Raw genomic sequence first — 12,315 nt, 5'->3', positions numbered from 1 at the left:
TGTAGTTTTGACCAAGAGCAAGTCCCCTAGGTAGTTATTCGTCACCCACTTTCCAGCCTGAGACTGCCTTGAGATCCATCATGAACAACTACGATTGCATCAAGCACCCTGTCACTCCCTTCCCTTTCAGTGACAAGCTAAAGCTGTAACTACTAACACTGCATCCTCCTTTTTGTCATTGGCTATGATATGTTCCTCTCTTCCTCATACATAGGTGACCTAGCAGTGTATTTTCCTTTGTTATCCTCCAGCTTCTTATGTACTTCTGAACCAGCTTACTTATTTCCTGCACTAACACCCCATCATTTTGTGCTGTTGCATCCCTCACTTGGCTCCTTCACACCTTTACTCCCTTCTCTCTCTCACCACTGTGGTTTCTTTTCCTCCTCTCAACATGAATGCACCTTTTATTTTCTTTTTTCTTTTTTTTTTTTTGGTTACTGTGTTGTTTTTCTCTTCCAAACCAATGTCAGTACTGAAGGACACTTCTAACAAAAGCATGTTGCAGTCTTCCCAGCTACTGGCAGGGTGAGTTGTCCCCAGGGTGTCAAAAGAAATACTGTCCCCAGTGGGCGCAACCAGCTGGCTGGAAGGAGAGGGCGTCCCAGATGCTTCTGTCTCAGATGTGAAGGAGAGAAGGGAAGTGCCCGGGAGAGAAAACAAACCACTTTGGGAAGGAGAGAGCAAATCAGTCTGCCTTAGAAGTGGGTTTCTCTCTCTGTGATGCTGAGCACCTCCTGGATCGGAGGAGACCATCCCTGGCGCCTCGGTTCGGACAGCCCCGCCACGTGCTTCTTCGGCTGCGGCAGATCCTCTGCCGGGGAAATCAGCTGCATCAGCCGCTGCGGAGAGGAAGTCTCTGTTAATTAAGCTGATAAACAAACTGACAGCCAATGGTGATCCACAACCATTGCTGGGGGCAAAGGCATCTAGAGAGTCACTGCTCCCAGCTCCCTGCTCCTCTCCCGCTGAACCGCTGTGAAAGAGAGAGGGAGGAGAGCAGGCTAACTTCAGCTGGACTCCTCACAGACCCGGTTCTGTGAGGGAGGATGCCAGCAATTAGCACCACAGCCATTTTCTGTGGCAATGGAAGAAAACACCATAAAGCCCTTTTTTTTCCTATACCAAGCAGCCATGCTTGCCATTGACTTTGGTGAGAGCTGTGAAGCCTTTTGGATGGTCTGATCATCAGAAAGTGCTGTGGTCCAAAACAGGGTGGTAGGTGATAGCTACCTCAGTGGTATTTCCCAGGTTAAGCAGTTCCTCTGCACACTGCCCCCAAACCATCCCAGCTCCCCTCTTCCAGCCAGCCAGACTGCGATGGTGAAGACAGGGGTTGTGAGGCAGCTCCCCGCCCTTAGCTCCCTCTGCCCCGCGCAATGCAGGGTGCTACAGGTTGTTCCACACACACATATGTGGTGTTGTGACAGCTTTGGGGAGTTTATTCTTAAAAAATGCAAGTATCTTCGAGCTCTTTGGGGAAAAAGTGCTGGCTTACAGGGACAGCTGCTGTGAATTTCTGGTGTTACTCATCTGATTTTTGAAGTCCCTCTTGTGCCACATGCCTTCCTGAGCTCCTGGTCTCCTCCCAGAGCCAACCAACACTCAGTGTCCTGCAGCTACCTGCCAGGCTCCATGAGGGAGCGTATCATTTCCCCGATGAAAACTGGCTTTCACAGTTACTAACTTTTTCCATCACAAGCTGTTCAGGCCAGTGCACGCTCCTCCCTTGCAGAGTGCATCCCAGCAGAGCAGCCAATTCATCCATGACTCGTTGGATTAATTTTAGTGCTCCCATCCCTTGTGAAGTGCCTGCCAGAATCATGGATTTTGTTCACTTATTCAAAACTATTTGCCCCATGATTTCTGAAATTGACCTTGGTCTGCAGCTGCTTTGTGAGCAGTTGATTGTGAATTTTCAGTCTTTGGAGCTTGAGCTGCCTTAATCAGACACATTAGGAAACAACATTTGTGTTTCTTGGTCAATCAAGTATAACAACAGGCATCAGTTTGTTGCAGTGACTGATCATAATTACCAATTACAAACTTGCTTTCAGTGAGTGTTTTGCAATATTCAGTTGAAAGGCACTGTTCCTGGAAGCATCTGTGCCAGGAAATTATTTCACTACATTTCTGGGGTGTGTCTGGTAAAAGAGAACAGGTATATTTTGGGAAAACTTGTTTTCAAAAAAGGTGCAAGTATTCCAGGAGGTATCATGTGGCTGGCTTTGATTCTGCCCTGAATCAACCCAGGTTTAGCAGCCGATTCCTTCCCACATACCTAAATCACATCTTTGGAAGTTCCTTCATACTAATGTAACTGAGGGGTCCCTGGAAATTACAAATAATATCATTTAAACCAGGGCAAAACAGAAAAACCCTCCATCTGAAACAGGCCACATCAGTTCCTCAGGAGTGCTCTGCAATAAACATTAACACTACTCACAGCAGCACTTCTGTCCAAGCGCTTTGCCATGGGTGAGAGATATTGCTTGTTTAGCAGGCATGACACGTGGGCAGTTACATCAGTGACATCTCCACGTCCTCATTTAGACATATAAAGCCTCTGAGCCATGGGGAGTCAGGTATGTCACCCACCCAGTCAAACTCTTCAAACCAGCCAAGGGAAAGGACAGATGCATCACTACTAAATGGCCCAGAGCACAGGAGAGAGCTGTAAGAGGAAGGACTAGAGGTCTGAACTTGGAGCAAACCATATCACAGCACCTTGGCACAAGATTCACCTGCAGTTCCTCACACCGTACAGTTCCCAGCTTCCTTCCAAACTCATAATCTCTTCATGTCTGCCAACAGCAACCAGAAGACTGTGGGGTCAAAGGCATCTAAACAGAAACTATTTCAGAGCTTCATACTTCTCCTCTACCTTCCTGCCTGCATGGCTTATGCCCCTCTCAGTGGGGCATAAACAGGAGACTTTAACTGCCATTCCTCTCTGGGCCTTGTCCTGTATCTTTTCCTGAGCCTGGGATAGGAATTAGCCAGCTCTGCCATAACTCTTGTCTCTCCCTGTTGACACACCTCCCAGCCAGCAAATAAGAGCCCGTGTAGGCACAGATTCACCTTCCTTGAGACAATGGAGCCAACCAGAACATCCTGCAGCCAGCCCATCCCTGGATGTGTTGGCAGCACAGGGTCTCCATGACCCCACGATGTGACCATCACACCCACACCACAGCCACAGGGATGCTCCCATTCCCTGTTCACCTGCTCCCTCTGCCCACCACAACCCCCAACCAGCTGCAGTGAGGACGGGGAAGGACCAGAAGAGAAACTGTGTAGAAATTTAGATGTACTGTACATCACTCAGATCTTTCTTCATGGGTCAAGTGAGGTGTCATCTCCATGACACCATCTTCCTAAATACAGTTTTTCCTAGGACAAGAAGAAAGGTGTCTACAGTGAAAGATGACAGGCTTGGGCACAGCACAGGGTAAACCTTTACAGTTCTGTGAGCATGTCCTCTTTAATAACTCTGGGTAATTTCTTTTTTGAAAATAACATAGTCCTGACCCAGGAATAAAAGGGACAAGAAGTAAAGGCAAAACAGATCCTGGTTTTGCATTGGGTTTGCATTGCAACCTACTGTATATATACTATATATATATATGTATGTATATATATGTATATATATTGCACTGAGTATGGTGGTGCAACACCTCATGAAAGACTTTGGACATTTGATGATCACCCTGGAAGCTGTGCTGAGACACTTCAAGCCCTCCAAATTGCCAACAAGACCTATAGAATACACTGGGGAAGGGCCACTCTCACCCTCCCTTGCCTTCTCGCAGGAGAGATATGCCACATGCATCTTCCCTGGGGCCCTTCCGTGAGCCATCTGGGGGAAGCAACAGCAACATGCCCAGTGACCACAACCCCAGTACCTGCTTCAGCGGTCCTTTGGTCTTCAGGAGGATGAAGATGGCGTAGAGAGGAATACAGACCATGGAGGAGAGTGCCATCAGCCAGCCCAGCACGTAGCCCCAGGCTGGGTACTCGTAGGAATTGTTGTATTTCAAGGGTGTGTACTTGATCAGGGAAAACAGGAAGACACCCTGAGGAGCAGAAAACACAGACTTAAACAGAGAAAGGGAGCAGCCAAGCCCAGCAGCCTGGCCACCCTGCAAGCACCATCTGTGTGGCAGTGAGTGTGTGCTGTCTTGTATGAGCTAGAGTAGACCTGGCTACTTGGTGGCAAGCAGAGTTTGGTGCATGCTGGCTGCACAAGAAGTTACCTCTGAGCCAGGGCCAGGCATCTCCACAGTGTAAAGCCTTCAGGCTTCCTAAGAGTTCAGTGTAAGCAAAGTTGACAGCAGCTTTGAGGGTCCAGCAACATTGACAGCAATTTATTCATATCAAAGCCAGGAATTGTTGTTCTCCCTGGCAGAAGCCCTCCAGAAGTAACATATGTGGGCAGGGATTTACCCATCCCAGGGCTCTCTAGCTACAGAGCTTTCAGATGATTTGGGCTGGCTCAGGCTTGGTTTGAAAATTTCCCTGATTTTCAAGTCCTGCTGGAGCCTAAGGATGAAGGACTAGGAATCTTTTGTAAGTTGTAGCTATATAGATCCCATCTGTGTTCCCACTGAGGTCAAAGAAAACAACTCTCAACATCAGATGCAGGAGCAGAATTTGGCTCAGAATTCATGTAAAAAGCCAGTGGAGCAAGACTGGACATAAATTCAAAACAGGCAAGAACTTGCCTGACATTGGGTGCATTTTCTTTAAACACAGTCACAGAAGCTTTACAAGTAGTTTAATAACATAGAAAGCTGTGGAAAACATTTCCGAACCACAGGCAATCCCAGGAACACAGGCTGAAGCAAGTATTTCAGAACAGGGTAATTCTCACTAGTCTTCTACTCAAAAGTAATTTGACCAAACCTCTCCAGGCTTTTAGGATATATTTCCCTTTGCCTTCACAGTAAACAAGTGGCTTTTCAGGCTCAGTTAGTTGTCCAGGCAAAACATAAGGCTTTACTTTACGAAAGAAATAAATAGCCACCTCAGCTGTGGACAAGCTTTTCCTTCTCCATAGCAGTTTGAAAAAATTACAGCAGCACCTTGGAGAAAAATCAACCTTTTTTACTGGGAGCTCAGGGGCCCAGAGTAACATAAGATGTTGCCATAGTTGCACTTACCAAGCACAGACCCGGGGTGAACACCAGCCAGCAGATCTTGATCAGGGGCCACGGCCGGAAACCAATCATGTCCTCAACGTTGTCGTAGAAGCGGTCGGCACCTTGGCCACCAACCATCACAGAGACAAAGTCAGAGGTCAGATCACTGTTGTTGCCTCCAACCACTATTCACATCAGATCCCAGCTTCCTTTATCCTTGGTGTTTACTCCTGGTAAAAACATGGCTACCCTAATAATAGAGCGGCAGGTGGTGGGCTTTTCTGGCGTTGAAAAGGCCCATCTGTGGCTAAATAGAGATGGAGGTTTTTAACTTCATCCATAAGTTGTCAGAAAGCTTGACATAGAAGAAACACACAGTCCCTCAGAGAGCAGCAGCTGTGAGGGGATGCAGCCCATGTACTGATAAGGGCTGGCACAAGGAAAGGAGGAGTTGTCTGGTTTATAGATCAGCAAGGAAAAGCTCTTGCAGGTTGAGCACACGGGATTACATGAGTCCAGAGTGCTAAGAGGAACAAAGAGAATAGGGAACACCTAACAAAACCCTCTCTTTGTAAACAGATATGCTCTTATGCCTGTCAAGAATCCCCCCAGAGCTGGGCATGACCCCTGTCATCAAGCGCCTGCCTTCCACAGAACACTTAATTTTTGGCATAAACTGCAATCCAAATTCTTCCAGAAACCAAACCTTCCATCTGTAAATGCTGCTGTACTCTCCAATGAGAGCTGTCCAGTGGACGCCTATCTCCTTCTTTTCTCCTCATTAATTTCACTTACTGAGTTATGTTGTTCAGAGTATGTGGGACCCACTTGAATCTCATGGTGCACTGGAGGGGGATATACCTCTGAAAAGCATCTGAAAGTCCTGCCACTGGCTGGATTCTAACCATTGACTCTTTCCAGCCCAAGGCACAAAGAGGAAATGGATGAAATATCATACAGAAACAACATAATGCAGATGAACTTCAGCAGACCTTGTAATAAGCTCTAGGGCATCTTCAAGGATCAAGAGCCTAATGTTGGCCAGAAAGATATTTAAAATGAAGAAAAATCAAAAAGTCGTTCATAAGATGGATAAGATTCCCTAACACCTTCCTAAACAGAACTAATCAGAGATACTGTAGCAGACTGCCTCAGGTAAAATAATACAACAATATTAGATTAAAAAAATGGAGATAGTCTATCCAGAAAAAAGGTTACCAGTTAAACAGCTCTAGGATGAAATAATAGCATATTTGTCTTGTTAAAGTTTTATCACGGTGCTTAGCTGACAAAGAAGGATTCTGCTTCTGGGTTTTCATCCACCTGTGAACTCATGGCCACGCCATGGTTTTCACCTGCAAGGGCAATGAGACCTTGCTTCTTTGCATCTTAACACCAGAAGGCTGAACTGGGCAAAATATGTACCTAGAGAACTGGCCACACTTGTGAGTGTTTGGGGTTTGGTGAGTTTTATTTTGGTTTGTGGCTTTTATGTTTCAGAATTAAATTCCCATATTATGTTTCCTTTAAATGTATTTTTTTCTACAAAAGCACATTATGTATGCTTTTCTATTTTTTTGTAATTTTTTGCAGTATTTTCTATATCCCATGACTAATGCTTGCAGAAAATCTCCTTTAAACCCAGATTTTTGAAGTATATAGACTGGAGGGGGGTAGTTCTTTGAACACCTCATGGTGTTGAGTTGGCGAGTTAACAAGTAGCCTCAAGCAAAGACAACAAGCTGTGGCACATCAAGGGACATGCAACCTTGTGTGGGAGCCCAGCCTACACCAGAGAACCTCCAAGCTGTAAATATCATGAGGCTTCAGATAACATTTCTAAAAATATACTGGGAATGAAAGGAGATGGTATATGAAATTTATTTTGCCAAAAAGCTGAAATTATCTACAGGGTGAAAAAAAAAAAAAAAAAAAAAGAGATACAAATGACATGAATTGCAGTTCAGAATACGAGTATAGCACAGTGTCTTACACCATATAGTGTTTCCACAGAAACACAGTGTGATGTCAGAAGGGACAGATAAATTAATTACTAATACAACTTTGTGGCAGATAAAACTTCCCTGCAAATTTGGATGTAGAATCTAGTCAGAGACATAACAACTAAAGAAATACAAAAATACCAAACAAAAAGGAGAACACAAACATGTCCATCCTCCACCAAAAAAACAATCTAAAACTAAAGCTGTTAGTCACAACGAGCCTCCACCAGTCCTTATCCCTTTTCTCTGTAGTGCAACCATCAGGTCCTGCATTTCTGTGGCCACTATGGCAGTCAGTGGGTGATGTGATGAAATGCAATGAAGACTGACGGGAACCAATGAAGACTGACAGGAACATTCTCGGGAAGTATATGAGCAAGAGGTTTTATATATTCTAAGTTTCACAGGCAGAGGAAAAAAGTAATTAAACTCAAGAAGTCATCAGTTCAATCATTCAACATTGCCTTTGCAAGCAAATTAGAAGCTGAAGGACGTGTGCTAGAGGAATGTGCCCTTTCTTCCCAGCACATTAGAAGGATTAGATAAAGCTCCTGCAGAGTAAACCATAAAGACTTCCCCAAAGAGATTTTTGTTGGAATGAACAAAGAGGTTTGCTGTTATCTGCAATATCCCAAGACAAGGAAGAATGGTATGCAGGCACTGGACAATTACCCATGCATGCTGGTACCACTTCTCTTGTGCTGATCAATCCCACATACCTTTAAAGTGGTTGCATGCTTTTCTGACAAATCCTTTAATTTTGCCACATAAAATCATGAGAATAAATTTCACATTAATCCAACTAGAGATTTGCTTATATCTTTACGTCTTGTCCTTATGGAGCCCATCTCGTTTTATGTAGCTTATAACAGTAAGACCCAAACTGAAAGGGACAAAGATTTGATTTTATTTTTACAAGATTCAAAAAACAGTGAGTTTCACAAGTCTGCTAGTTTGGAATCTATGAGAAATCCCTCCCTGTCTTTTCTTCCAATCCGCGTTTATTTGCATTCATCTATACCAAACTTCATCCACAATATTTCAATAGGTGATGACCCCGGCTCCATGCCACGAAGCTGAGCTTGTATCTGCTCCCTCCCTGTCTCAAACCTGCAGCATCAACACCTGCACCAAACCTGTGCAAAGAGCCAGCAATGGAGGCCTTGTGGCACTGCAACCACTGCAGATCCACTGGGTACCAGGTGCACGGGGCAGACCCCTTATTGTCCATAAATATGTAAGGTTGCCTGTACCCAGTGCATCTGAGAGGATAAGGCACATGGAGCCAGTGCAAACCTGACAGGCAGCATCCTGGCAAAAGGAGGCTGCTGCTTCTGGAAGCCACACTGCCCGTGAGTAATAGAGATAGAGAGAGATTTATCACAGCAAAACACAGGTTTGCCCTGGGGCCACCCACAGGTACCCACTGGCATCAGTTTGCTTTAGCTTTGTAAATGGTCCTAATGATTTTAGTGCTGGCTGTCCTGTAGTGATTGAGGCCCTTGCTTTCCCCTGGAACAGCTAATCCTAATGTGCATGCTGTGACTGCCTGCAAAACATCCTGTCTGCAGCACATTTCAGTAGCATCATGTTGTGAATCCCAGTGCTCAAAACCCGTGCCTGCTTATAGAAGGGCTGCTTGTCCCAAAGTGGAAGGGAGAGAGGAGGAGGGGTGTGGAGGGGACCAAAATCCCTCCAGGACTCCTCTCTGGGGAACATGACCAGCAGGTCCAATGCTGCACGATCCTTTCACAGACAGAGAGCAGCACGCGAGGAAATCCTCAGATCTTCGGGAGAGCAGCTGCCTGGCAGCAGAGGGAAGCTGCCAAGTGGTGGGTGGTTGGCGTATGTGCTGGGAGAGGGGAAACTCGGAACGCATATTTGTGTTAGCAGAAATGTTGTAATTCTTCACAGGGTAAGCAAGAGGCTCAGCCCTGCCAATTCTAATGCTAGGTTAAAAAAAAAACAACTTTAATCAGCACTAGACACTTCTTTTTCCATTAAAATGCCTCACCCTGGCCCTCAGACTACATTTTGGATGAGAATCTTCCCAATGGATGCAAAGCAGAACATGAAGAGGGTAAAATCCCACTGTGTGGAGTGATACAAATGAACTTGTGGGGGTGAGGAAAAGGGCCATTTCTCTGTCCCCAGTTACTCAGTTTCCCTTCAAGGCTGCTGGGGCAGCACCATCTCTCCTGCTACTCATTATCTGCCATTGCTGCTGTCCAGGGGTCACCAGAAAAGGCATGTGGCCTCTGTGGCGGTAAAAATGTCAGGGGGGCTGCATTCTTTAAACCATAATTCCATTTAATGAATTAGGCTAGCACAGTGTGATGATGAAGCCTTGTCACAGATGGATGGGGATCTCCATGTCCCTATAAATTCCAGAAGGACTGGGCAGAAGATGCCTCTAAATTAAAATCTGGCCAGGGTCTGGTATTGCAAGCTGTCAGGTGAGCTTTCCTTGCAGGACATCCCTCTAAAATATATCTTTCTTATATATCTGCTTCTCTCGCATTCCCTGGAGGTCAAATCCAAGCAGCTGGATTGGCTACCATTTCAGTAAGGCAGGAGGTCATCCAGACTAGCACTTGGCTCCTGCTGTACATAAAGTATTTGGAGAAACCGATATCCTTCATCAGCACCTGCAGTGCAGCCAACACAACCTCTACGAAACTGTAAGCAAAGAGAGCACAAAGGGACTGACTGTAATAAGACAAAGGTGGCATCAAATGAAATTGGCAGGTGGCAGATTTAAAACAAGCAAAGAGAATGACTCCTCACACAACACCTAAGCAAGCCATGGAACTCCTCGCTGCAGCATTTTGTGGATGATAAATGCTTAACCAAGTCAAACAGGAAAATGAACAGAAGAGAAATAAATAGATTTCACTCCTGGCTGTGGAAATCCCTGGGCAACAAGCTGAGTATTGCACCTGACTCTAGGACCCTCAGCACAAGGAAGACATGGACCTGTCACAGTAGGTCCAGAGAAAGACCATGGAAATCATCAGAAGGCTGAAGCATCTCTCCTACGAAGGCAGGCTGAGAGAGTTTGGGCTGTTCAGCCTGGACAAGAGAAAGCTCCAGGGAGACCTTGTTGCAGCCTTTCAATATATAAAGGTGGCGTATAGTGACATGACAAGGGTTAACAGTTTTAAATTGAGAGAGGATAGATTTTAGAGAGGATGTAAGGAAGAAATTTCTCACTCTGAAGGTGCTGACACACTGGAAACAGTTGCCCAGAGAGGTTGTGGATGCCCTATCATTGCAAATGTTCAAGGCCACGTTGGACAGAGTTTTGAGCAACCTGGTCTAGTGGAAAGTGGCAGGGAGGGTGGACTAGATGACCTTCCAACCCAAACCATTCTATGGTTCTATAATAAGTTGTTAAAAGCTGGAAAAACATTCACAGAAAGTATAATTCCTAATTTTTCTTTTATTGTATTCCTCCATAATCATCCACTCCTGGCCATTGAGACACAACATGATGCTGTGCTTGCAGTCTTTTCCTTAGGTTAGGGTGGCAGTGCTGCTTGAAGTAGTTGGAACCAGCAGATGTGTGACAGTGGGATGTTGAGGGTCTGGTCTAAACTGGCATCTACTGTGGCTTTGCACAGTCCTTACAAGTACCAAGATCATGTAGCTCCACAAAGCTAAGGAGAGAGAGCAGCTTCCCTGTATCACACACAACTAGGTTCTTTGCCCAAAAACCATCAGCCTCGACACAAGCTTCAAAGAGACGAACTGAGTGCCCAGGAAGAGATCTCCTGTAGGATATCAGAGTATACTCTTCTTACTGCACATACAAACAAGCAGTTGATTTCTTCCTCATAGTTTGCTGGGCTTAGTTTAATCCTGCTCCTGAGTAGTTTAGTTACAGACTTCACTGAGAGCCAATGCAGGCTCTCCTATTTCTTTTGGGATTGCCATCACAGCCTGTGCAAAACAGGATGCCTGTATCATCACAGAAGTGACACACAGCAGGTCTGCACCCTGCATTTTGCGTTCAATTAACTGTCAGGACTAAACTAAATGCACAGTGTAAGCAGACAGGGACAAACACCAAACAACAGCAGACAATCCACTACAGTTGATTTTCTAATTGAAAGGGCAGATGGGAAAAACAGCAAGGTAGTTCAACAGGAGTCACCTACAGAGAAGGAAAAAACATTCCTATTCTAAATGTGGAGCAATTAAGAAATGTTGCAAGGAAACACAGTGAAAACCAGACAAGAAAGAGGGTAATTACAGCATTTTTTTGCCCCCTGAGGATCCTTTCTATCCGTTCCCACTTCTCAACTTCCCATTCTTGCCTTGAGAAAGAGCAATATAGATTTTTGTCCTCCACTTACCATACACCCATCCTATACAGATGACTTCAAAAACAGACAGGAAGAGCAGGCACGTGCCACTGGCAGCATAGTAGTCAAAGAGCTGGAAGATGTACATGCCACCCTGTTGAAGAGGTAGAAAAGACAGAGCCATGACAAGACTATTCCATGTCAGGGAAAAATGACTGAGGCAAACAGAAGAATAGCAGCAGAAACACTGAGCCTAGAGAAGGTGGGAGGAGAGCCTTCTCTTGGGGCTGCCCCCACTTCGTCCCAAAAAGACAGTCAGGTCTGGTGGTAGGAGAGTATTTCATGCCCATTTTATGATCCTGCTTGGCTAGACTGGCTTCTCAGTTCATAGGAGCAGAAGCCAATTTGTTTGTTCATTTAAAATCTGTTAGCAAGTTTCCACCATCATTTCAAAATACCATGCAGCAGTGCAGAACTTTGCACCCAAAAACCTGAGATCTTGAGCACCAGGACATTCAGATACCTCATTTTATCTTCGTCCAACTTTACATACTGCTCAAGGTCCAAGCTCTGCAGTGGCAGAGACATGAGGCTGCCCTCCTGCCTCTGCCTTTGAGCTGAGCCCTGAGGAGTTGCCATCAGCTACCTCTACAGGCCACTGAATGATTTTCATGTGATTTCTCAGAGAGAAAGCCCCTCCAAGTCAAGCAGATGCTTTCAAATAATGCTGAACAGCTCTAGACACGCAGTTTCATTCAAATCAATTGCAGTGGGAGCTGCTTTCAGCAGCTCCCGAGCCAGGATCCTGTTGGAGGATCATTCATCAGTGCCTAAGGAGTTCAGCAGGAATTAGCTGACACTGCA

At 45.4% G+C, this 12,315-nt stretch overlaps 1 protein-coding gene across 6 annotated transcripts in view; it reads right to left on the bottom strand.

Moving 5' to 3' along the window:
- Positions 1–416: 416 nt before the first annotated feature.
- The window catches only part of SLC6A12 (solute carrier family 6 member 12), a 39,576-nt gene continuing 27,677 nt past the window's right edge, over positions 417–12,315 (bottom strand). For all 6 annotated transcript variants that reach the window (XM_029963442.1, XM_029963441.1, XM_029963443.1 and 3 more), the window contains 4 exons: positions 11,503–11,605; positions 5,163–5,263; positions 3,906–4,076; positions 417–842 (listed from right to left, as the gene is read on the bottom strand). In XM_029963442.1, the coding sequence (XP_029819302.1) occupies positions 699–842; positions 3,906–4,076; positions 5,163–5,263; positions 11,503–11,605 (519 nt within the window). In that variant the 3' untranslated portion in view covers positions 417–698. The remainder of the gene's footprint in view (positions 843–3,905; positions 4,077–5,162; positions 5,264–11,502; positions 11,606–12,315) is intronic.

The sequence above is a fragment of the Manacus vitellinus genome, unplaced genomic scaffold (genome assembly GCF_001715985.3).
Source record: "Manacus vitellinus isolate BGI_N305 unplaced genomic scaffold, ASM171598v3 scaffold_5_pilon, whole genome shotgun sequence".
Taxonomy (NCBI): Eukaryota; Metazoa; Chordata; class Aves; order Passeriformes; family Pipridae; genus Manacus; species Manacus vitellinus.
The sequence above is the reverse complement of the archived record's forward strand: the minus strand, read 5'-3'. Positions and strand labels throughout refer to the sequence as shown.